This window comes from Lichenostomus cassidix, chromosome 23 (assembly GCF_008360975.1).
Source record: "Lichenostomus cassidix isolate B80296 chromosome 23, HeHo_3.0, whole genome shotgun sequence".
Lineage (NCBI taxonomy): Eukaryota > Metazoa > Chordata > Aves > Passeriformes > Meliphagidae > Lichenostomus > Lichenostomus cassidix.
The window spans coordinates 1,880,078-1,904,429 of record NC_139503.1 but is presented as its reverse complement, the minus strand read 5'-3'; the positions used below and the strand labels follow the sequence as shown (position 1 = coordinate 1,904,429).

The 24,352-nt window shown below is 38.5% G+C and overlaps 1 protein-coding gene across 2 annotated transcripts; it reads left to right on the top strand.

The window, feature by feature from the left end:
* Positions 1-52: 52 nt before the first annotated feature.
* Positions 53-24,352, top strand: KHDRBS1 (KH RNA binding domain containing, signal transduction associated 1). Of its 2 annotated transcripts, XR_014856275.1 has the most exons (10): positions 53-404; positions 6,290-6,417; positions 7,332-7,448; positions 9,615-9,761; positions 11,284-11,420; positions 12,496-12,721; positions 13,841-13,908; positions 15,806-15,864; positions 17,670-17,860; positions 24,214-24,352. XR_014856275.1 is itself a non-coding variant. In XM_085081130.1 (9 exons), exons 1-9 carry the CDS (start codon positions 140-142, stop codon positions 17,765-17,767), a joined length of 1,245 nt encoding a protein of 414 aa, XP_084937256.1. In that variant the 5' UTR covers positions 53-139; the 3' UTR covers positions 17,768-17,940. The 2 variants fall into 2 exon arrangements, 1 of the variants encoding a protein (XP_084937256.1); XM_085081130.1 differs by lacking the exon at positions 24,214-24,352 and having other exon boundaries at positions 17,670-17,940.

The window sequence follows — 24,352 nt, the reverse complement described above, 5'->3', positions numbered from 1 at the left end:
GGCGCGGCGGGCGGAGCTCCCTGCCGGCACTTCCGGCGCTGCTGTGGCTGCGCGGGCGGGCGGTGTGGCCGCAGCGCTGCCGCCGCTCTCCCCTCACCGCGCCCGGCCCTGCCCGCCCTCCCCGCCCCGCCACCGCCTTATGCACCGCCGCGACGACCCCGCCGGCCGCCTGTCGCGGGGACAGGGTCCCGGAGGGCGAGCAGCCCAGGCGCGCCGGGCCGGCCGAGGCGGAGCGGGCCGAGGGGCGAGCGGCGGGGCGCAGCCCCCTCACGGCGGGTCCTCGGGCGGGGCGATGGTCGGCGGCGGCAAGATGGAGCCGGAGAACAAGTATCTGCCCGAGCTGATGGCCGAGAAGGACAGCCTGGACCCTTCCTTCACGCACGCCATGCAGCTGCTCAGCGCGGGTAGGGCGGCTGGATTCTGTGGGTGTTTGTTCGGGTGGATTCTGTGGGTGTTTGTTCGGGTGGATTCTGTGGGTGTTTGTTCGGGTGGATTCTGTGGGTGTTTGTTCGGGTGGATTCTGTGGGTGTTCGATGGATGGGGTGGGTGTTGGGGTGAGATCCCCCGGGGGGTTAAATGAGGTGTTTTCCTGTGTAATCTCAGCCCAATCCGCAGGGCCAGAAGTTTTGTGTTAAATTATATTGTGTTAGCCCTTGTGGTGTGACCTCAGCCGGGCGGGGAGTGGGGAGAATCAAAACCAAGGGAATCAAAACCAAGGGAATCTAAACCAGGAGAATGTAAACCAAGGGAATCTAAACCAGGAGAATGTAAACCAGGAGAATCAAAACCAAGGGAATCAAAACCAAGGGAATCTAAACCAGGAGAATCTAAACCAAGGGAATCTAAACCAAGGGAATCCAAACCAAGGGAATCTAAACCAGGAGAATCTAAACCAAGGGAATCTAAACCAGGAGAACCAAAACCAGGAGAACCAAAACCAGGAGAATCAAAACCAGGAGGATCCAAACCAAGGGAATCTAAACCAAGGGTATCTAAACCAAGGGAATCTAAAGCTCTGAGGGCTGAGATAACCGGTTGGTAATTGAAATACAACGCGGTGATGATGCTGAATGGGCTGATGATGATGATGATTTTAACGGTGAGGAGAAACGAGTGATGCCCAATTCCTCCTCCAGCTCTTTCCCAGTTTCTAGGTGGGAACGACAGTGGCAGGGATGGAATGTCCCTTAATGTCCCTTTGGACACTGCAGTGACCTGTCCTGGCCACCCCCTGACCTCTCCTTTCTGAGAAGTCTTGGGGTCAAGGCTGCTCGGGAAAAAAACCCCAAAAAAAGCCAAAACCCCGATGTAATTCCCATAGCGACCCCAGAACGAAAGGAGCTCTGTCCCAGCTTAAATCAGGGCAGCCTTTCCATCCCTGCGGAGAGAGAAACCAAAAAAAGCACCACAAAGAGCCTGGGGAGGTTTTGCAATCCCGGCGAGCCGTTTTTGGGATTTTTCCCGGCTGGAAATCTGTGTCAGAGCCCGGGGAAGGACTGGAAATGGCAGGCTTTGTTCTGTGCCCGGCCGAGCTCCTCGCCTTCCCCATCGCCCTGGCCAATCGCCTGAAAGCTCGGGTTTCCCTGGATTGATCTCCCTGGATTGATTTCCTTGGATCTCCTTGGATTTCCCTGCATTGATTTCCCTGGGTTTCCCCGGGTTTACTTCCCTGGATCTCCCTGGATTGATATCCTTGGATCTCCCTGGATTGATCTCCCTGGATCTCCCCTGATCTCCCTTTATTTCCCTGGGTTTCCCTGGATTTATTTCCCTGGATTGATCTCCTTGGATATCCCTGGATCTCCCTGAATTTCCCTGGATTTATCTCCTTGGATTTCCCTGGATTTCCCTGGATTGATTTCCCTGGATCTCCTTGGATTTCATTGCATTTATCTCCCTGGATTTCCTTGGATTTCCCTGGATTGATTTTCCTGGATTTCCCTGGGTTTATTTCCCTGGATCTCCCTGGATTTCCTGGGATTGATTTCCTTGCATTTCCCTGGATCTCCTTGGATTTCCCTGAAATTATTTCCTTGGATTTCCCTGGATCTCCTTGGATTTCCCTGAATTTATTTCCCTGGATCTCTCTGGATTGATCTCCCTGGATTTCCCTGAATCTGCCTGGATTTCCCTGGGTTTGTCTCCCTGGATCTCCTTGGATCTCCCTGGATCTCCCTGGATTGATTTCCCTAGATCTCCCTCCATCCACCCCATTCAGCTCCTTCCAGCTTAAAACAGGGAATAAATTCAAACATTCCCTGCCCCTTCCTGCTTTCCCTGCTCGGTGGGGAGCTGGGAGGTTCCCCCTGTCGGGATTTAACCTCCCCAGTTTTTAAATTATTTATTTAAATTATTTCTTTTCACTGCAAATGCTGAGGTTTGGTGCAGCTGGAGAGGCTTTATGAGGTTTTCATAACGAATTCCATAATTCCTGGGAATTGCTGTCTCTCCCATTGTGCAAAAAAAACGGGAGAGATCATCACTGGGCAGCGTCCTGCTTGAAATAAATGAGTTTTGTAATGGGATTTTCCAGCAGTTTAATGGGTTTGATTGATCAAATCCTCAAGGTTTGGTTGATAAAATCCTCCTGGCCAAAGGAAACCCGAGGAGTTTGCAAATTCCCACACAGAGAGCAAAGCCTCCCTCACCTGAGGGGTGTGAGGAGGATTTTGGAGGTTTTTTTATTACTTTAAAATTGATTAAAGTTTTTTAAAAAGTTGCTGATTGCAGCTTTGGGAGGCTTCAGGTTGGAGCAGCTCCAGGTGTTTTGTGATTCTTTGGATATTTTAAAAATCACCATTTTTTGGGAGCATTCTCAGGGTGAGCTGAGCAGGGAGACAATAAGGAAGAATTTGAGGTAAAAATGATGGTTTTAGGGGATTTTTTGGGTTTTTTTTTGCCTGGATGATCCCCAGCCTGCTCTGGATTCCTGGGAATTTCCGACTGCTGTGCTTTGGAATTCCACTCTGGGCCAAAGATGTGCTGCAGAATGACTTCCAGACACAGAAATCATCCCCAGTGGCAGCAGAATTCCTATTCCAACCTTTATTTTATTTTATTTTATTTCTCCAGGGGTGGAAGTTGCTCAGCCTGCCTGCCTCAGGGAGGGAGCCCTGCAGGAATTCCGCTTTCATTTCTGTAAAAATATCATATTAAAGCACTGTGGTGACCCTGAGGCTGCATTTCCAGAGGGAATTGGGGTTTTTTTAGGAGCAAGGAGTGATTGGGTTATTTTTTATTCCTGATCCATGGACTCTGGGATGAGATTGGCCACATTTAGGGTTCTGTTCCCCTAAATAACAAAGAGAATAAATTAATAAATAATAAAGAGAAACTGGGATTTCTTGCATGATCAAACCCAATCCACATTTCCCTCTTGGGATGAAATTTGCCTCATTTAGGGTTCTGTTCCCCTAAAGAGAAACTGAGATTTCTTGCATGTTCAAACCCAAACCACATTTCCCTCTTGGGATGAAATTTGCCTCGTTTAGGGTTCTGTTCCCCTAAAGAGAAACTGAGATTTATTGCATGATCAAACCCAATCCACATTTCCCTCTTGGGATGAAATTTGCCTCATTTAGGGTTCTGTTCCCCTAAAGACAAATAGGGATTTCTTGCCTGTTCAAACCCAATCCACATTTCCCTCCTGGGATTTAGGATCTGTGTGACTTTCCTCTTCCACAGCAACCAGAAAATCCCTTTTTTTCCCTTTGGATTGATGCAGTGAAGAGATCAGAGAAGCTGCTGCTGGTGTGAAAACAGGAGACTGTGTGAAAATTCGTGTGTAAAAACTGTAGATTTTGGGGTTTTTTGTCGATTTTAGCCATTTTTATCTCACAGAGAGACTCCAGGGGAAAAGAGCTGCTCAGCTCTGAGCTTCCCAAGGCTGTGGCCATTCCTGTTCCCACTTTTCCATCCCAGGAGCTTCTCCCACATCCCACATCCCACAGCTCACCTTTTTCCTGCCTTCCCAAGTGGATTTTTTGCCATTTTTCCCCAATGTCTCGGGCTGGTTATCCCAAAATCATTTCCCTGTTGCACTTCCATATCCGTATTTTGTTCCATTTTGACAGTTTGGGATCACAGTTGTCACCCTGAACTTGTCCTACATGGATTCCAGGCTGTGCTGAAATGGTGATTCCCTCAATTCCTGCCTTCCTGAGTGGATTTCCTTCATTTTCCCCAATATCTCAGGCTGGGTTATCCCAAAATCATTTCCCTGTTGCACTTCCCAATCCATATTTTGTTCCATTTTCAGTGTTCTTAGCTGTTCCCACTGCTGTGACCATTCCTGTTCCCACTTTTCCATCCCAGGAGTTTCTCCCACATCCCACAGCTCACCTTTTTCCTGGATTTTCCGAGATTCCCTCAATTCCTGCCTTCCCACATGGATTTTCTTCCGTTGTCCCCAATATCTCAGGCTGGGTTATCCCAAAATCATTTCCCCATTGCACTTCCCAGTCCATATTTTATTTCATTTTGACCGTTTGGGATCACAGTTGTCACCCTGAACTTGTCCCACGTGGATTCCAGGCTGTGCTGAAATGGAGATTCCCTCAATTCCTGCCTTCCCAAGTGGATTTTCTTCATTTTCCCCAATATCTCAGGCTGGGTTATCCCAAAATCATTTCCCTGTTCCTCTTCCCAGTCTGTATTTTGTTCCATTTTCAGTGTTCTTAGCTGTTCCCATTGCTATGACCATTCCAGTTCCAAATTTTCCATCCCAAGAGCTTTTCCCACATCCCACAGCTCCCCTTTTTCCTGGATTTTCTGAGATTCCCTCAATTCCTGCCTTCCTAAGTGGATTTTTTGCCATTTGTCTCAGGCTGGGTTATCCCAAAATCATTTCCCTGTTGCACTTCCCAATCCATATTTTATTTAATTTTGGCAGCAATGTTCTCAGCTGTTCCCACTGCTGTGGTCATTCCAGTTCCAAATTTTCCATCCCAGGAGCTTCTCCCACCTCCCACAGCTCACCTTTTTCCCAGATTTTCTGAGATTCCCTCAATTCCTGCCTTCCCGAGTGGATTTTCTTCATTTTCCCCAATATCTCAGGCTGGGTTATCCCAAAATCATTTCCCTGTTCCTCTTCCCGATCTGTATTTTGTTCAATTTTCAGTGTTCTTAGCTGTTCCCACTGCTGTGACCATTCCTGTTCCCACTTTTCCATCCCACAGCTCACCTTTTTCCCGGATTTTCTGAGATTCCCTCAACTCCTGCCTTCCCAAGTGGATTTTTTGCCCTTTGTCCCCAGTATCTCAGGCTGGGTTATCCCAAAATCAGGGAGCCAAGAGGCTGCTGGGAGGGGAAATCCAAAATTCAGGTTTTTTATCCCAGTTCTGTGTCATGGTTTGAACTTCCCTCACTGGAAATCTTGGAGGTTTTTGTCCACATCTTCCAGCTAAACCCTAATTTATATTCCTGGGCTTGTAACAAAATAATTAAAATAATGACGATTCAATGAGGTTTCCTTTTAAAATAGTGGTTATTCAATGAGATTTCCTTTTAAAAAATGATTATTTTATGATATTTCCTTTTAAAATAGTGATTATTTGATGCCATTGCCTTTTAAAATAGTGATTATTTGGTGACATTTCCTTTTGAAATAGTGATTATTCCATGAGATTTCCCTTTAAAATAGTGATTAATCTATGATATTTCCTTTCAAAATACTGATTATTCCATGAGATTTCCCTTTAAAATAGTGATTAATCTATGATATTTCCTTTTAAATTAGTGATTATTCTATGAGATTTCCTTTTCAATTAGTGATTATTCGATGCCATTTCCTTAAGGAAATGATTTATTTGGATTTATTTTTTTTTTTCCTTGTGGTCAGAGATGCTTCTCAAGCCAGGGAGTTGTGCTTGTTTATAAAACTGGTGCTGATTCCTCATCCAATTTCTGTCACATTAGGGCAAAAAAACTAATTTTAGTGTAATTTTTTGGGGTTTTTTTTGTAGGTTTAGGGTGAATGCTGCATTTAGAGCAATTTTCTTTTGGGTTCTCCAAATATTTGCTTTTATTTTGATCCATAATCCCATTTTTGGAGGGAATTTTGGCAGTTTTGGGGAAATTCTGGCTTTTTTTTTGGGGAAATTTTGGCATATTTTTGGGGGAAATTTTGGCCTTTTTTTGAAATTTTGGCGCTTTTTTTAAAATTTGGCATTTTTTTGGAAATTTTGGCATTTTGGGGGAAATTTTGGCCTTTTTGGGGAAAATTTTGGCATTTTTTAAAGGATTTTTATCCATCCCATTCCACCTCTAACCCTATTTTAATCCCATTTAGAAATTGAAAAAATCCAGAAGGGAGAAAGCACCAAGAAGGAGGAGGAGGAGAATTATTTGGATTTATTTTCCCACAAGAATATGAAACTGAAGGAAAGAGTTCTGATCCCTGTCAAGCAATACCCCAAGGTGAGGAATTGGAAAAAAAATCCCCAAAAATTAAAAATTCTGGGATTTGCTGCTTTTTCTGAGGGATTTGGGTTGGAAATTTGGATTTGAAATGATTTATTTTTATGGATTTATTTATATATTGTGTTAGTATTTGGGTTTTATTTATTTATTTATTTGTTTGTTTTATATTTATTTTTGAAATTTAAATTTTTCTGTGTGGTTTTGGTTGGTGAGGTGAGGAGAGAATGGAGGGAGTGAGTTTTTTTGGGGTTTTTTGGGGGATTTTTGGGGATTTTTAGAACTTTTTGCTTGTTTGGTTGGTTTTTTGATTTTTGAGGGGAGTTTGTGGGATTTTTGGTGGGTTTTTGGTAGTTTTTTTGTGGATTTTTGGGGTTTTTTGTAGATTTTTTGTGGGTTTTTTGTGGATTTTTATAGGGGTTTTTATAGGTTTTTTGTAGATTTTTGAGGGGTTTTTGGTGGATTTTTGGGGGTTTTTTTGGTAGGTTTTTGGTGGATTTTTGGGATTTTTTGTAGTTTTTTTGTGGATTTTTGGGGGTTTTTTGTAGGTTTTTTGTGGATTTTTGGGGTTTTTTCCTAGGATTTTTGTGCATTTTGGGGGTTTTTTTGCTGTTTTTTATGGATTTTTTTGGTGGATTTTGGGTCGTTTTTTAATGGTTTTTTTTTGTTTTCTTGGTATTTTTTGTGTGTTTTAGTTTTGTTTTGATTTTCTTTGTTTTGTTTTTTGGGTTTTGGGTTCGGTTTGGGTTTTTTTTTCCTTTTATTTTTGGATTTTTTTTATATTTTAATACCTTTTTTGCTGCTTTTTTTTTTGGCTTTTTTTTCTCCTCCAACACCACATCCAGCAAAACCTTTTCATCCCAACTTCCCACCTCTGCACCTCATTTTATTTCATTTTTTTCCTCCATTTCCAGTTCAACTTTGTGGGGAAGATTTTGGGACCTCAAGGCAACACCATCAAGAGACTTCAGGAGGAAACTGGAGCTAAAATCTCTGTGCTGGGAAAAGGGTCAATGAGAGACAAAGCCAAGGTGAGGAGAAAAAACCAAAAAAAATCCCTTTTTTATCACTTTTAGAAATAATGACTTTTGTGTGGGGGGTTGGGGGGGTGGGGTTTTTTTTTTTTTGTTGTTTTGTGTGGGGGGTCATGAGAGACAAAGCCAAGGTGAGGGAAAAAACCCAAAAAATCCCTTTTTTGTCACTTTTAGAAATAATGTAGAGAATTTTACAATAATCTCTTAATAAAATTTTTTTAAAGATAAAATAATAAAATAAAAATAATAAAATAATAAAATAATAAAATAAAAATAATAAATATATTATTAATAATAAAATAATTTTAGAAAAATCTCTGTACTGGTAAAAGGTTCCATGAGAACAAAGCCAAGGTGAGGGAAAACCAAAAATCCCTTTTTGTCACTTTTAGAAATAATGTAGAGAGTTTGAATCATCTCTGTTAATAAATTTTTTAAAATAAAATAAAATAATTTTAATAAAATAGTAAAATTAAAATAATAAAATAATAAAATATTAGTAATGATAAAATATAAATAATAAAATAATAAAATTATTTTAGAAAAATCTCTGTGCTGGGAAAAGGGTCCATGAGAGATAAAGCCAAGGTGAGGAGAAAAAACCCAAAAAATCCCTTTTTTATCACTTTTAGAAATAGTGACTCTCCAATAATTGTGTAAAAAATTTAAATCTGACAAAAAGAATTTTTATATAAACCAGACAACATTCTTTTTTTTATTTTTTAATTTTTTTTTCTTTTTTTTTTAATGAAAGGTGAGCCACAAAATTGATAAAGATTAATCCAAACTCCTCCCTGAAGAGCCATTTGCTAAAGGAATATTTTCAATAAAAAGATAAAAATTAAATTAAATTCTTAACTGGAGATGCTGGAGCAGTTTGTTCCTGATAATCTCTGGTGAATCACAGAGTGCTTTTAACAGGAAAAATAAAGAAAATGATGGGAAAATATGGGTTTTTTTCTTCCTGGAGAAACTGGCAAGAGAGAGCTGAAGTATATTCTGATTTTATTTTTAAAATTTTGACATTCCAGGTTATATTTATAAAATTATTATTACCTATTTTTATTATTTATCTATCTTATTTTATATTTTTTTTTGTCTAATTATTCATTTCAATCTGCTTTTCTTCCTTCCAGGAGGAAGAGCTCTGCAAGGGAGGAGATCCCAAATACACTCACAGATTTTATCTTTAAAATCTTTCATCCATTACCAATTTTATATTTTATATTTTATTTTCTCTCATTATTTCACTGCAGGAGGAGGAGCTGCGCAAGGGAGGAGATCCCAAGTCTTTAAAGTCTTTTATCTAATATAAATTTTATATTTAATTTTTTTCTCTCATTATTTGTTTCATTCCAGGAGGAGGAGCTGCACAAGGGAGGAGATCCCAAGTACGCTCACAGATATTATCTTTAAATTTTTTTTTTTTTTTTTTTTTATTTTATATTTTAAATTTTATATTTATTTTTTTGTTTCCCTCCAGGAAGAGGAGCTGCACAAGGGAGGCGATCCCAAGTACACTCACAGATTTTGTCATTAAAGTCTTTTATCTATTACCAGTTTTATATTTGATAAAATCTTTCATCTATCACCTATTTTGTATTTTAATTTCTCTCATTATTTTTTTCACTCCAGGAGGAGGAGCTCCACAGGAGAGGAGATCCCAAATACGCTCACAGATTTTATCTTTAGAATCTTCCATCTATCACCTATTTTATATTTTATTTTCTCTCATTATTTCCCTGCAGGAGGAGGAGCTGCGCAAGGGAGGAGACCCCAAGTACGCTCACAGATATTATCTTTAATATAAATATAAAATACAAATTTTATATTTATTTTTTTGTTTCCCTGCAGGAGGAGGAGCTGCACAAGGGAGGCGATCCCAAGTATGCTCACAGATATTATCTGTAATATAAATATAAATTTTATATTTATTTTTTCTCTCATTATTTCCCTGCAGGAGGAGGAGCTGCGCAAGGGAGGAGATCCCAAAAACGCTCACAGATTTATATTTAATATAAAATACAAATTTTATATTATATTTTTGTTTCCCTGCAGGAGGAGGAGCTGCGCAAGGGAGGAGATCCCAAAAACGCTCACAGATATTATCTTTAATATAAATATAAATTTTATATATATTTTTCTCTCATTATTTCCCTGCAGGAGGAGGAGCTGCGCAAGGGAGGAGACCCCAAGTACGCTCACCTCAACATGGACCTGCACGTGTTCATCGAGGTGTTTGGCCCTCCCTGCGAGGCTTATGCGCTCATGGCTCACGCCATGGAGGAGGTCAAGAAATTCCTCGTCCCGGTGCGTGTGCTTGGTGATTTTATGGGGTGGATTTGCTCTGTATTTTGAATTTTTAGGGATGGATTTGCTCCATCTTTTGATTTTTGGGGGATGGATTTGCTCCATATTTTGAATTTTTAGGGGTGGATTTAGCTCCATCTTTTGATTTTTGGGGATGGATTTGCTCTGTATTCTGATTTTTGGGGGATGGATTTGCTCCATATTTTGATTTTTGGGGATGGATTTGCTCCATATTTTGATTTTTGGGGACGGATTTGGCTCCATTTTCTGATTTTTGAGGGATGGATTTGGCTCCATTTTCTGATTTTTAGGGGATGGATTTGGCTCCATATTTTGATTTTTGGGGGATGGATTTGCTCCATCTTTTGATTTTTGGGGGATGGATTTGCTCTATATTTTGATTTTTGGGGGATGGATTTGCTTTTCCTGCAGTGTTCCATGTGTGGTGCAGCTTCACTGAATCCTTCAGGAAGGCATTTTTTATTCCCCTAATTGCAAATAAAAAGACCAAAAAATTCCCAGAGTGATGATATAAAACACTTGGAGTTGGGATTTCTCTCCCAGGATGAGCTATTTTATTTTCCTGCTAAACTGTGCCCTCCTGGCTCATGCCCTGGAGGAGGTCAGGAAATTCCTCGTCCCCGTGGGTGTCCTTTGGGATTTTTATGGGATGGATTTGCTCCATATTTTGATTTTTGGGGATGGATTTGCTCCATATTTTGATTTTTGGGGGATGGATTTGCTCCACATTTTGAGATTTTTATGGGATGGATTTGCTCCATATTTTGATTTTTGGGGATGGATTTGCTCCATATTTTGATTTTTGGGGGATGGATTTGCTCCACATTTTGATTTTTGGGGGATGGATGGATTTGCTCCTCCTGCAGTGTTCTCTCTGTGTGGCACCTTCACAGAACCCTTCAGGATTCTGAAGGAATCATGGTTAAAAAGACAAAAAAATTCCCTGACTGATGACATAAAACACTTACACTGGGGATTTCTCTCCCAAGACAAGCTGGGAAACTTATTTTTAAGTTATTTTCTTTTCCCCCTAAACTTATTTCAACTTCTTTTATTCTTCCACTAAGGAGAACACTTTTTTCCCAAAAAAGCCACATCAAATCCCAGTAAAATCTGAACCAAATTCCACCCAGTTATTTTAATCCCAGAGTTTTCTCCCCAGCTAACTCTCCTTTTTTCAGGAGTTACTTACTTTTAACTTCTTTTATTCTTCCACTAAGAAGAACACTTTTTTTCCCAAAAAAAGCCACAGCAAATCCCAGTAAAACCCAAACTATGCACCCAGTTATTCTCATCCCAGAGCTGTTCTACCCAGCTGACTCTCCTTTTTTCAGGAGAGAGTTTAACTTTTAGTTTTACTTACTTTTAACTCATTTTATTCTTCCACTAAGAACACTTTTTACCCAAAAAAAGCCACAGCAAATCCCAGTAAAACCCAAACTCTCCACCCAGTTATTTTCATCCCAGAGTTTTCATCCCAAACTAACTCTCCCTTTTCCAGGACATGATGGATGACATCTGCCAGGAGCAGTTCCTGGAGCTCTCCTATCTCAACGGGGTCCCAGAGCCCACCCGTGGCCGAGGTGTCCCTGGGAGGGGCAGAGGAGCAGCCCCTCCACCCCCTCCTCCTGTCCCAAGGTATGCTGCCCAAAATCCCAGCCCAAAAATCCCCAAAATTCACACACAGGAGGTTATGGAGTTCCTTCTTGCACATCTTTTTGTTTGGCTGAGGTTTTCCAGCGTTGTCACAATGTTTGGGGTTCTGCAGGGGGTGATTCCTGGGTGATTCCCCTCCTCCTGTCCCAAGGTATCCTTCCCAAAATCCCAGCCCAAAAAATCCCCAAAATTCACACCACAGGAGGTTAGGAAGTTCCTTCTTGCACATCAGGGGTTTGGCTGAGGTTTTCCAGGCTTGGCACAGTGTTTGGGGTTCTGCAGGGGGTGATTGCTGGGGGGTTTGGGGTGGCTGGGATTTGGGATTCCCTGCCCGAAGTTCTGCAGCAGATTTGTTTCTTTGCCTGTCTACAGACTGATTCATTCCTTGTCTTTCCACACCTAAACCAGTCTCTAAATTCTGTAAATTTAACATAAATAAATGCTAAATCGTCACCCTGGGGGAGGTTTTGACACCTCCTGCAACACCACAGTGTTAATTGGTGGGACAGGATCCTTTAAAGTGAAATTCCCTGCCCAAAGTCCAATTCATTTTTTTATCTGCAGACAGATTCATTCCTTGTCTTTCCACACCTGAACCAATCTCTAAAATCTCTAAATTTAACATAGATAAAACAAACCCCAAATCCTCACCTTGGGGGTGATTCTTACACCTCCTGCAACCCCACAGTGTTAATTGGTGGGACAGGATCCTTTAAAGTGAAATTCACTGGTCAAAATTGTCTGATTTATTCCTTTGTCTGTCCACAGACAGATTCTTTCCTTGTCTTTCCACACCTAAACCCATCTCTAAAACCTCTAAATTGAACATAAATAAAACAAACCCTAAATCCTCACCTCGGGGGAGATTCTTACAAATAAAACAAACCCCAAATCCTCACCCCAGAGGGCATTCTTACCCCTCCTGCACCACCTCAGCATTAATTTCCACACCACTAAAGACCCCCTGGCTCCCTTTTTCCTCATCCCACCTCTCCCCCGAGCTCACCCCACAGAAACCCGTGCTCAGCCTCTCCTCACCAGCTCTCTCTCCCCACAGGGGCCGTGGGGTCGGTCCTCCCCCTCCTCCTCCTCCTCCCCCTCGGGGGGCCATGGTGCGAGGAGCCCCTGTGCGTGGGGCCATGGCCAGGGGGGCCAGCATGGCCCGGGGGGTCCCTGTGCCCCCTCCCGGGGCGGTGCGGGGCGCTGCTGCCCCCCGGGCACGGGCAGCTGGCATCCAGAGGATCCCCCTGCCGCCGCCGGCGCCCGACGCCTACGAGGAATATGTGAGCTCTGGGGGATTGGGGGGTTTGGGGTGGTGGGTGGGGATTGCTGGGGGTGGGTGGGTGGTGGTGGGATTGACAGGGATTATTGGGATTGCCAAGGGTCGTTGGGATTGCCAGGGATCATTGGGGTGGTGTTGGTAACACCAGGGATCGTAGGGATCACCAGGGATCATTGGGGTGATGTTGGGGTTGCCAGGGATCATTGGGAATGCCAGGGATCATTGGGATCACCAGGAGTGGTTGGGGTGGTATTGGGATCAGCAGGGACCACTCAGTTGATATTGGGGTGCTTGTGGGATCATCAGGGACCATTGGGATGATTCTGGGATCACCAAAGACGACTGGGATGGTGTTGGGATCTCCAGTGACCACTGGGATGGTTCTGGGATTACCAGGAACCACTCAGTTGGTGTTGGGATGGCTGTGGGATCACTGGGATAGTGTTGGGATCACCAAGGGCCTTTGGGGTGGTATTGGGATCAGCAGGGACAACTGGGATGGTTCTGGGATCACCAGGAACTGCTGGGATCATCAGGGACCACTCAGTTGATATTGGGGTGCTTGTGGGATCATCAGGGACCACTGGGATGATTCTGGGATCACCAAAGATGACTGGGATGGTGTTGGGGTCACCAGGGACCACTGGGATGGTGTTGGGATAGCTATGGGATTGCTGGGATGGTGTTGGGATCACCAGTGACCACTGGGATGATTCTGGGATCACCAGTGACCACTGGGATGGTGTTGGGATCACCAGTGACCACTGGGATGATTCTGGGATCACCAGTGACCACTGGGATGGTGTTGGGATCACCAATGAGCACTGGGGCAGTGCTGGGATCACCAGCAATTAATGGGATCACAAGGGATTTCATTGAGAATTTCACAATGAACCTTTCCCTGCTAACACTATTCCAGCTCTCCTGGCATGTGGATTTATCCCAGCCTTGGAGACGAAATTACAAATTTATAAATACAAACATTTGCTCCCTCTGTGCCACAGCTCTGGGATTTCAGGGAGTTCCAGGGCAGGAATTCCAGGCTCCCCTGGGATAGGATTTGGTCCTGCCAGCCCTTTCTGGTCCCTTTCTGACCCGTTCCTGTCCCCATCCCTGGCAGGGCTACGATGACACGTACGTGGAGCAGAGCTACGAGGGCTACGAGGGCTACTACAGCCAGGGCCAGGGGTGAGTGCCTTCTTCTTCCAAAATCATTCTGCATCTCCTTTTTCCCACTTTTTTATCCCATTTGGAACATTTCCTAGCTGTAGAGTTCTGCTGGAATCCAGGGGAATAATGGGAATGATACTGAATGTCTTTGCGTTTCCCATTTTTTTGGGATTGTGGGAATGGGACTTCCCCATGTGTAGGGCCAGGGGTGAGTCAGCTTCCTAAATCATTCTGCATTACTTTTTTTCCCTTTTTATCCCATTTGGAGCATTTCCTAGCTGTAGAGTTCTGCAGGAATCCAGGGGAATAACAGGAATGACACTGAGCATCTTTGCTTTTCCCATTTTTATGGGAATGGGATTTCTCCATTTGTAGGGCCAAGGATGAGTCAGCTTCTCCCTCTTCCTAAATCATTCTGCATGACCTTTTTTCCACTTTTTTATCCCATTTGGAACATTTCTGAGCTGTAGAGTTCTGCAGGAATCCAGGGGAATAGCGGAAATGATGCTGAATGTCTTTGCGTTTCCCATTTTTGTGGGAATGGGATTTCCCCATTTGTAGGGCCAGGGATGAGTCAGCTTCTCCCTCTTTTAAAATAATTCTGCATGACCTTTTTCCCTCTTTTTTATCCCATCTGGAGCATTTCCTAGCAGTAGAATTCTCCTGGAATCCAGGGGAATAACGGGAATGATGCCAAGCATCTTCTCTTTTTCTATTTTTTTGGGATTGTGGGAATGGGATTTCCCAGTGTGTAGGGCCAAGGATGAGCTGGCTTCCAAAATCATTCTGCATTACCTTTTTTCCCCTTTTTTATCCCATTTGGAGCATTTCCTAGCTGTAGAGTTCTGCAGGAATTCAGGGGAATAACAGGAATGACACTGAGCATCTTTGCTTTTCCCATTTTTTTGGGAGTTGTGGGAATGGGATTTCCCCATGTGTAGGGCCAAGGGGGAATCAGCGTCTCCCTAAATCATTCTGCATGACCTTTTTTCCACTTTTTTATCCCATTTGGAGCATTTCCTAGCTGTAGAGTTCTGCAGGAATCCAGGGAAATAACAGGAATGATGCCAAGCATCTTTGCTTTTCCCATTTTTATGGGAATGGGATTTCCCCATTTGTAGGGCCAAGGATGAGTCAGCTTCTCCCTCTTCCTAAATCATTCTGCATCACCTTTTTTCACTTTTTGGAAAGTGAAATGTTCCATTTGGAACATTTCTGAGCTATAGAATTCTGCAGGAATCGAGGGGAATAACAGGAATGATGCCAAGCATGTTTGCTTTTCCCATTTTTGTGAGAGTTGTGGGAATGGGATTTCCCCATGTGTAGGGCCAAGGAGGAATCAGCTTCTCCCTCTTCCAAAATCATTCTGCATGACCTTTTTCCTCTATTTTATCCCATTTGGAGCATTTCCTAGCTGTAGAGTTCTGCAGGAATTCAGGGGAATAACGGGAATGATGCCAAGCATCCTCACTTTTCCCATTTTTTTGGGAATGGGATTTTTCCATTTGTAGGGCCAAGGATGAGTCAGCTTCTCCCTCTTCCTAAATCATTCTGCATCACCTTTTTTCCACTTTTTTATCCCATTTGGAACATTTCTGAGCTATAGAATTCTGCAGGAATCCAGGGGAATAACGGGAATGATGCCAGGCATCCTCACTTTTCCCATTTTTTTGGGATTGTGGGAATGGGATTTCCCCATGTGTAGGGCCAAGGGGGAATCAGCTTCTCCCTCTTCCAAAATAACTCTTCATTACTTTTTCCCCCTTTTTTATCCCATTTGAAGCATTTCCTTGCTGTAGAATTCTGCAGGAATTCAGGAAAATACCCGGAATAACACAAAACATCCTCACTTTTCCCATTTTTGGGATTGTGGGAATGGGATTTTCCCTGTCTAACCACCTCACTGCTTTTCCAGGGACACAGAATATTATGATTATGGACACGGGGAGGCACAGGAAACCTATGAAGCTTATGGTATGTTTGGGAATTCTGTGGGAATTCTGTGGGAATTCTGGGAATTCTGTGGGAATTCTGGCAGGGAAGGGTTGGGAATTCCTTGTGGTCGATTTTCCAATGTCTGGACAAAAAAATGAGGAAAAAACCCCAACTGGTTTTCATGGGGTTTTTATCTCTGTGGGTTTAGGTTTTTAACAAACTCGATTATTTCAAAGGTGATGTTTTAAAAAAAAAAATCCATTTTTAAACAGTGGAAATGTCTGAATTTCTGAAGTTTTGGGATATTTTGGGATTTCCACCCACGGCGCTGGGGCTGCAGCTGGTTGGGGTTTTTTTGGGGGAAATCTGCTTCCTTTATCCTCAGCAGCCCCGGGGCTGTGGGTGTGCTCAAAATGGGATTGAAATGTCACCTGTGGGATTGGGGACAAGCAGGGTTTTGGGGGATCCCAAGGAGGGTTTTGGGGGATCCCAAGGAGAGTTTGGGAGGAGCTTTGAAGGAGCTTTGCAGGATTTTTGAAGGATCCCAAGCAGGATTTTGGGGGATCACAAGCAGGATTTTGCTGGAGCTATTTTGAAGGATCTCAAGCAAGATTTCAGGTGATCCCAAGCAGGATTTTGGGCAATACCAAACAGGATTTTGGGGCAGCTGTTTTGAAGGATCCCAAGCAGGATTTTTAGATGATCCCAAGCAGGATTTTTAGGCAATTTGAAGCAGGATTTTGGGCAATCCCAAGCGACATTTCAGGCTATCCCAAGCAGGATTTTGGGATGATCCCAAGCAAGATTTTAGGTGATCCCAAGCAGAATTTCAGGCAATCCCAAGATGGATTTTGGGGCATCATGAGCAGGATTTTGGGAGATCACAAGCACAATTTCAGGGGAGCTGTTTTGACAGATCACAAACAGCATTTTGGGGCATCGAGCTGTATTTTGGGTAATTCCAAGCAGGATTTTAGGGGATCCCAAGCAGGATTTTGGGATATCACAAGCAGGATTTAGGGGCAGCTGTTTTGAAGGATCCCAAGCAGAATTTCAGGCGATCCCATGCAGGATTTTGCAGTGATTCCAAGCAGCATTTTAGGGGATCTCAAGCAGGATTTTGGACAATTCCAAACAGCATTTTGGGAGACCACAAGCAGGATTTTTGGTGAATTGTTTTGAAATCCCAAGCAGGATTTGGGGAGATCCCAAGCAGGATTTTGGGGTAGCTGTTTTGAAGGATCATGAGCTATATTTTGGATGATCCCAAGCAGAATTTTGGGCAATCCCAAGGGGGATTTTAGAGGATCCCAAGCAGGATTTTGAGGGGAGCTGTTTTGAAGGATCTCGAGCTGAATTTCAGGTGATCCCAAGCAGCATTTTGGGCAATCCCAAGCAGAATTTCAGGCAAGCCCAAGCAGGATTTTGGGGGATCACAAGCAGGATTTTTAGGTGACCCCAAGCAGCATTTTGGGTGATCCCAGTCAGGATTTTGGGGGAGCTGTTTTGAAGGATCCCAAGCTGGATTCCAAGCAGGATTTTGGGGGAATTGTTTTGAAATCCCAAGCAGAATTTCAGGTAATCCCAAGCAGGATTTTTAGGTGATCCCAAACAGGATTTTAGGCAATCCCAAGCAGGATTTTTAGGCGATGCCAAACAGGATTTTGGGTGATCCCAAGCAGGATTTTCAGAGAGCTGTTTTGAAGGATCACAAGCCGGATTTTAGGCGATGCCAAGCAGGATTTTTAGGTGATCCCATGCAGGATTTCAGGTAATCCCAACCAAGATTTTGGGACAATCCCAATCCCCACCCCATCCCCTCCCTCTCTGTGTCTCTCCCCCAGGCCAAGAGGACTGCTACGGCGCTCGCCCCTCGCTGAAAGCCCCTCCAGCCCGGCCGGCCAAGGGCGGCTATCGGGATCATCCCTACAGCCGCTACTGACCCCAACATTTGGGGCAAAAAACCCCAAATGGGAGCAAACAGTTAGTGCTGGGGCTGTTAGCCACCCCGGAGAGCTTTGCCCTCACCTCACAAGTAATTGGTTCTCCCTCTTTTATCTCTCTTTCCCTGTTGTTTTTATTTTTTTCCCTTTTCCCACTTCATCCTCACTTTTTGCATTTAGGAAGTTTTTGGTGTTTTTTTTTTTTTATGAATTTTTAGGAAAAAAAATTTAGATTTAGAGGGAACTGAAGGTTTTTTTTGGTTTTTTTTTCCCCAATGGATTTTCAGGAAAAAAAATTTTAGATGTAGAGGGAACTTTTTTATTTTTATTTTATTTTATTTTCTCTCTCTTTTCTCTCTCTCTCTCTCCAGTGTGTAGATGGTTCTTCTTTCTTGGTCATTTTAAAAAAACCCCACAACTTGTACCTTTTTTAAGGCAAAAAAAACATTAAAAAAACCCAAACAGACAAAAAAAAATTTTAAAAAATGTTAGTTTTCCATGCTTTGCTTTAGCAGTTCTGAAATGAAGGTTTTTTTTTTGGTTATAAAAATAAAATTCTAAAGTTGGTTTGAAAGGAAATCCCATAAAAGGTTTGTAGTTGCAGAATCCCAAACTAGGCTACATTTCAAAATTCAGGGTTGGATTTTCTTAAAAAAAAAAATTTAAAAATCATAATGTAAACACTAGTGGCTTCCACCATTTAAACCAAAAAAACAAAAAAAAAAAACCCCAAAAAAATAATAACTTCAAATACCAAACCTTCTTGAAAAGGAGATTGCTGGTGAATCTTGAAGTCTAAATTTTAACCCAAAAGTGAATTAAATAGCATTTAATTTAACGAGAATTGACTTAAAAGGGGGAAAAATTAGGTTAAAAAAACAAAAAAAAAATTGAATTTTCTGATGTGGATTTTGAAATCTAGCCCCCAGTGCAGTGTTGAGATATGCTTGGGAAGCAGAATTTTGGTTTTTTTAGTTCTAAAATAACAACTTTTAAAGGGGAAAAAAATATAACTAAAAAAAAAAAATGCTCCAAAAAATATTCCATGGGTAGGAATGTAAAATTCTCATTTTTTTTAATAGTTCTTGGGGCAGAAAAATCTGAATTTTCCCCTAAAAAATTCCCCAAAAAATCAGAATTTGAAGTTCAAGTGTATCTCAGCACAGCTTTGCATAAAAAGGGACACTGCAGCTGTAAAAAAGGTTAAAAAAAACCCAAAAAACAACCAAAAAACCCCAAAAAACAGACAAAAAATGATCAAAAATTTCACTTTGTACAGATCAAAGTCCTAATCGGATTTGTATTCCTCCCACTCTGTTCTGGAAGAGAAAAAATGACATTTTTCTGTGTAAAATGCTACATTTTTCTGCCTAACTAGGTAGTTAAAAAACAAAAACACCTCAATGTGGAAATGTTTGTCTCAAATGTCAATAAAGTTTAGTCCTTTTTTAATCCAAGTCCATGTGATGAATTGTCATTTCTTTTTTGGTTTTTTTTTATTATTATTTTTTGGGAGGTTTATTTATTTTTTTTTTAATAACTTTCAGGAAAAAAATAGCTAATTTTATCTATTTTTTTTTATATTTTTAAATGTGGAGGTGTTTCTAGGAAATGGTGGAAATGGAGCTTAAATTTCTTTTTTAAAAAATTGTGAAAAGGTAAAAAAAAATGATGAAAAGTGTAAAAAAAATTGTGAAAAGGTTTAAAAAAAAATTCTGAAAGTGTAAAAAAAATTGTGAAAAGAAAAGGTAAAAAGAGAATTCTGAAAGTGTAAGAAAAATTGTGAAAAGGTAAAAAAAAGTTACGAAAATGTAAAAAGAAAAGGTGGAAAGGTAAAAAAGTTATGAAAAGGTGTAAAAAAGATTGTGAAAAGGTAAAAAAAATTATGAAAAGGTAAAAAGAAATTTGTGAAAAGGTAAAAAAAAATTATGAAAAGGTGTAAAAAAATTGTGAAAATGTAAAAAAAATTGTGAAAAGGTAGAAAAAAAGTTACGAAAATGTAAAAAAAAAAGGTGAAAAGGTAAAAAAAAATTCTGAAAATTATGAAAGTGTAAAAAAAATTCTGAAAAGGTAAAAAAAAATTGTGAAAAGGTAAAAAAAAGGTGAAAAGGTAAAAGAAAATACAAAAAGTAAAAAAATTCTGAAAAGGTAAAAATTTGTGAAAGTGTAAAAAAAATGTGAAAAGGTAAAAAAAAGGTGAAAGTGTTTAAAAAAATGTGAAAAGGTAAAAAGAAAATTATGGAAGTGTAAAAAAAAAACCTGAAAAGGTAAAAAAGAAATTATGAAAGTGTAAAAAAAATTGTGAAAAGGTAAAAAAAATTACGAAAGTGTAAAAAAAAAGGTGAAAAGGTAAAAGAAAAAATACAAAAAGTAAAAAAATTGTGAAAAGGTAAAAAATTCTGAAAGTGTAAAAAAAAGGTGAAAAGGTAAAAAAAAACTTGTGAAAGTGTAAAATTTGTTTTTCACCCCCTGGAAGTTGCTGAAAGCAGTTTGAAGCCTGAAGTGGGACAGAAATCTGAATTTAGAAATTGTTCTAATGATGTTTTTTTGGCTCAATAATTCAGATTTCAGAATTCCTTGGGGAAAAAAAGGGAAAATCCACTTTAAAAAGTGGATTTTTGCTGGTGGAAAGTGCTGCAGCTTCCTGAAATCCTTCCTGAGAGGCTGTGGATGGGAAGAGATTTGATATAATTTTATTTATTTTAAAAGGAAATGGTTAATGGTTTGTATTTGGAATTTTAGGGGGAATTTTAAACTGCTTGGGGGTGAAAAATAGAATTTTTAGGGGGAAAAAAAATGATTTGTGTCAGGGGAATATTTAAAAAAAAGAAACAAAAACCAAAAAAAATCAACAAAAACCGTAATTTGTGTTTGTAGATTTGTTCTTAAAGTGCAAATAACTTGGGATTTTTGATCGTGAATTTTCAATAGTGAATTTATTTCAATAGTGAATTTATTTCAATAATGAATTTATTTCAATAATGAATTTATTTCAATAATGAATTTATTTCAATAGTGAATTTATTTCAATAGTGAATTTATTTCAATAGTGAATTTTTTTTCAATAATGAATTTATTTCAATAGTGAATTTTAGATTTAATAGTGAATTTATTTCAATAATGAATTTATTTCAATAATGAATTTTTCAATAATGAATTGTTTTCAATAGTGAATTTTAAAGAATGAGTTTTCAATAATGAATTCTCAATAATTAATTATTTTCAATAATGAATTTTCAATAATGAATTTATTACAATAATGAATTTTCAATAATGAATTTATTACAATAATGAATTTATTTCAATAATGAATTTTCGGTAGTGAATTTTCAATAGTGAATTATTTTTAATAATGAATTTATTTCAATAGTGAATTTTCAATGGTGAATTATTTTCAATAATTAATTTATTTCAATAGTGAATTTTCAATGGTGAATTATTTTCAATAATGAATTTATTTCAATAGTGAATTTTCAATAGTGAACTTTCAATAATGGATTTTCAGTAGTGAGTTTTCAATAATGAATTATTTCCAATAATGAATTATTTTCAATAATGAATTTATTTCAATAATGGATTTTTGATAATGAACTTTCAATAAGGAGTTTATTTCAATAGTGAATTTTCAATACTGAATGAATTTTCAATATAATGGATTTTCAATAATGAATTTTCAATAGTGAATTTATTTCAGTAGTGAATTTTCAATAATGAATGAATTTTCAATATAATGAATTTTCGATAATGAGTTTTCAATAATGAACTTTCAATAAGGAATTTATTTCAATAGTGAATTTTCAATAGTGAATTTTCGATAATGAATTTTCTTCAATAATGAATTCTCAATAATAATGAATTTATTTCAGTAGTGAATTTTCAGTAGTGAATTTTCAATAGTGAATTTTCAATAACGAATGAATTTTCAATAGTGAATTATTTTCAATAATGAATTCTCAATAGTGAGTTTTCAATAATGAATTATTTTCAATAGTGAATTTATTTCAATAGTGAATTTTCAGTATAATGTATTTTCAATAATGAGTTTTCATAATGAAAATGAACTTTTGAACAATATAATGAACTTTCAATAAGGAATTTATTTCAATAGTGAATCTTCAGTACTGAATGAATTTTCAATATAATGGATTTTCAATAATGAGTTTTGGGTAATGAACTTTCAAGAGTGAATTTTCAATAATGAATTTTCAATAGTGAATTTTCAATAATGAATTTTCAGTAATGAATTTTGGGTAATGAACTTTCAATAGTGAATTTATTTCAGTCGTGAATTTTCAATAGTGAATTATTTTCAATAGTGAATTATTTTCAATAATGAATTTTCAGTAATGAATTTTGGGTAATGAACTTTCAATAGTGAATTTTCAATATAATGAATTTTCAATAATGAATTCTCAATATAATGAATTCTCAATAATAATGAATTTATTTCGGTAGTGAATTTTCAACAATGAATTTATTTCAATAATGAATTTTCAATAACGAATGAATTTTCAATAGTGAATTATTTTCAATAGTGAATTATTTTCAAGAATGAATTATTTTCAAGAATGAATTTTTGGTAATGAGCTTTCAATAGTGAATTTATTTCAATAGTGAATTTTCAATATAATGAATTTTCAGTAATGAATTTTCAATAATGAACTTTCAATAGTGAATTTTCAATAGTGAATTATTTTCAATAATGAGTTTTTGATAATGGATTTTCAATAGTGAATTATTTTCAATAGTGAATTTATTTCAATAGTGAATTTATTTCAATAATGAATTGTTTTCAATAATGAATTTTCAAGAATCAATTTTTGGTAATGAATTTTCAATAGTGAATTTGCAAGAATGAGTTTTCAATAATGAATTATCAGTAGTGAATTTTCAATATAATGAATTTTCAAGAGTGAATTCTCAATAATAATGAACTTTCAGTAATGAATTTTCAATATAATGAGTTTTCAATAATGAATTATTTTCAATAGTGAATTTATTTCAATAGTGAATTTTCAATATAATGAATTTTCAATATAATGAATTTTCTTCAATAATGAATTTTCGCTAATGAACTTTCAATAGTGAATTTATTTCAATAGTGAATTTTCAATAATGAATGAATTTTCAATAGTGAATTTTCAGTAATGAATTTTCAATAATGAGTTTTCAATAGTGAATTTTCAATATAATGAATTTTCAATATAATGAATTTTCAATTATGAATTTTCAATAATGAATTTTGGGTAATGAACTTTCAGTAATGAATTTTCAATAATGAGTTTTCAATAGTGGATTTTCCATAATGAATTTTCAATAATGAACTTTCAATAGTGAATTTTCAATAACCAATGAATTTTCAATAGTGAATTATTTTCAAGAATGAATTCTTTTCAAGAATGAATTTTTGGTAATGAGCTTTCAATAGTGAATTTATTTCAATAGTGAATTTTCAATATAATGAATTTTCAAGAATGAATTTTCAGGAATGAATTATTTTCAATAATGAACTTTCAATAATGAATTTTCATTAATGAATTTTCAATAATGAACTTTCAATAATGAACTTTCAATAGTGAATTTTCAGTAATGAATTTTCAATAATGAACTTTCAAGAATGAATTTTCAATATAATGAGCTTTCAATAATGAATTTTCAGTAATGAATTCTCTGATTTCCCGCTGGGCTGCTCTCAGCTCTCAGAGCCCTAAAGGGATGCAAAGCTCAGCCTTTTCCCCTCAATAAAGGAAATTATCAGCAGCACCAAATCAGGAGGTGTAGAGCTCCAAACCCCACAAAGGTAACCTGTAAATGTCTGATTTTCATCGAAAATATTTCCTCTTTTCCCAGAAAATGTGATGGAAACATAGCCAGACCACCCTTGGATTAATTTAATGGAAAAAAAAACAATTTAAAAACCCCAAAAACAGCCAAAAAAATATGTTTTTAAAATATAAATTTAAATCCAACCCACCTGGCTTCGGCATAAATTAGTGATAACCTTTTTTTTATTATTATTTTTATTATTTTTTTAAAATAAATTTTTATTATTATTATTTTTTTAATAACCTGCCCTTGGCCAATGTGGAATTTGGGCCAAAAAAAGGAACCTTTAACTATCCCAAAAGGATTTTAAATTTTAAAAAAATCAATACAAACTAGTCCTGCTACACCCCAAAAAAACCCCAAAAAACCCCAAAAAACCCCAAATTCTGCTCAGATATTTAAAAATATCATTTTTTCAGCCCCCCTAGCATTGCTGTTTCCTGTCCATAGCTCAGCTGGAGTTGCATGTTTTTCCTTCATGTGTAAATTGCATGCAGCAACCTTTTCTTTTCCTTTCTTTATTATTTTATTTTATATTTTTTCTTTTTTTTCTTTTTTTGGGATTTCTCCTTCCGTTTCGAATCCTCACTGATTTTTATTTTTTATTTTAAATTCGCAGGATTTGAGGATTTGGGGCTGAAGAGGAGGAGGAGCAAAGGCAGAGCCAGCTGGGTGAGTTTGGGGGGAATTTTAGGAATTTTTTTGGGGGAATTTTAGGACTTTTTGGGGGATTTTTAGGACTTTTTGGGGGGATTTTT

Coding starts and splice junctions, on each gene's coding strand:
- KHDRBS1 (XM_085081130.1), top strand. CDS start 140: ATGCACCGCCGCGACGACCCCGCCGGCCGCCTGTCGCGGGGACAGGGT. Junction 405..6,289: donor CATGCAGCTGCTCAGCGCGG/GTAGGGCGGCTG, acceptor AATCCCATTTAG/AAATTGAAAAAATCCAGAAG. Junction 9,762..11,283: donor TCAAGAAATTCCTCGTCCCG/GTGCGTGTGCTT, acceptor TCCCTTTTCCAG/GACATGATGGATGACATCTG.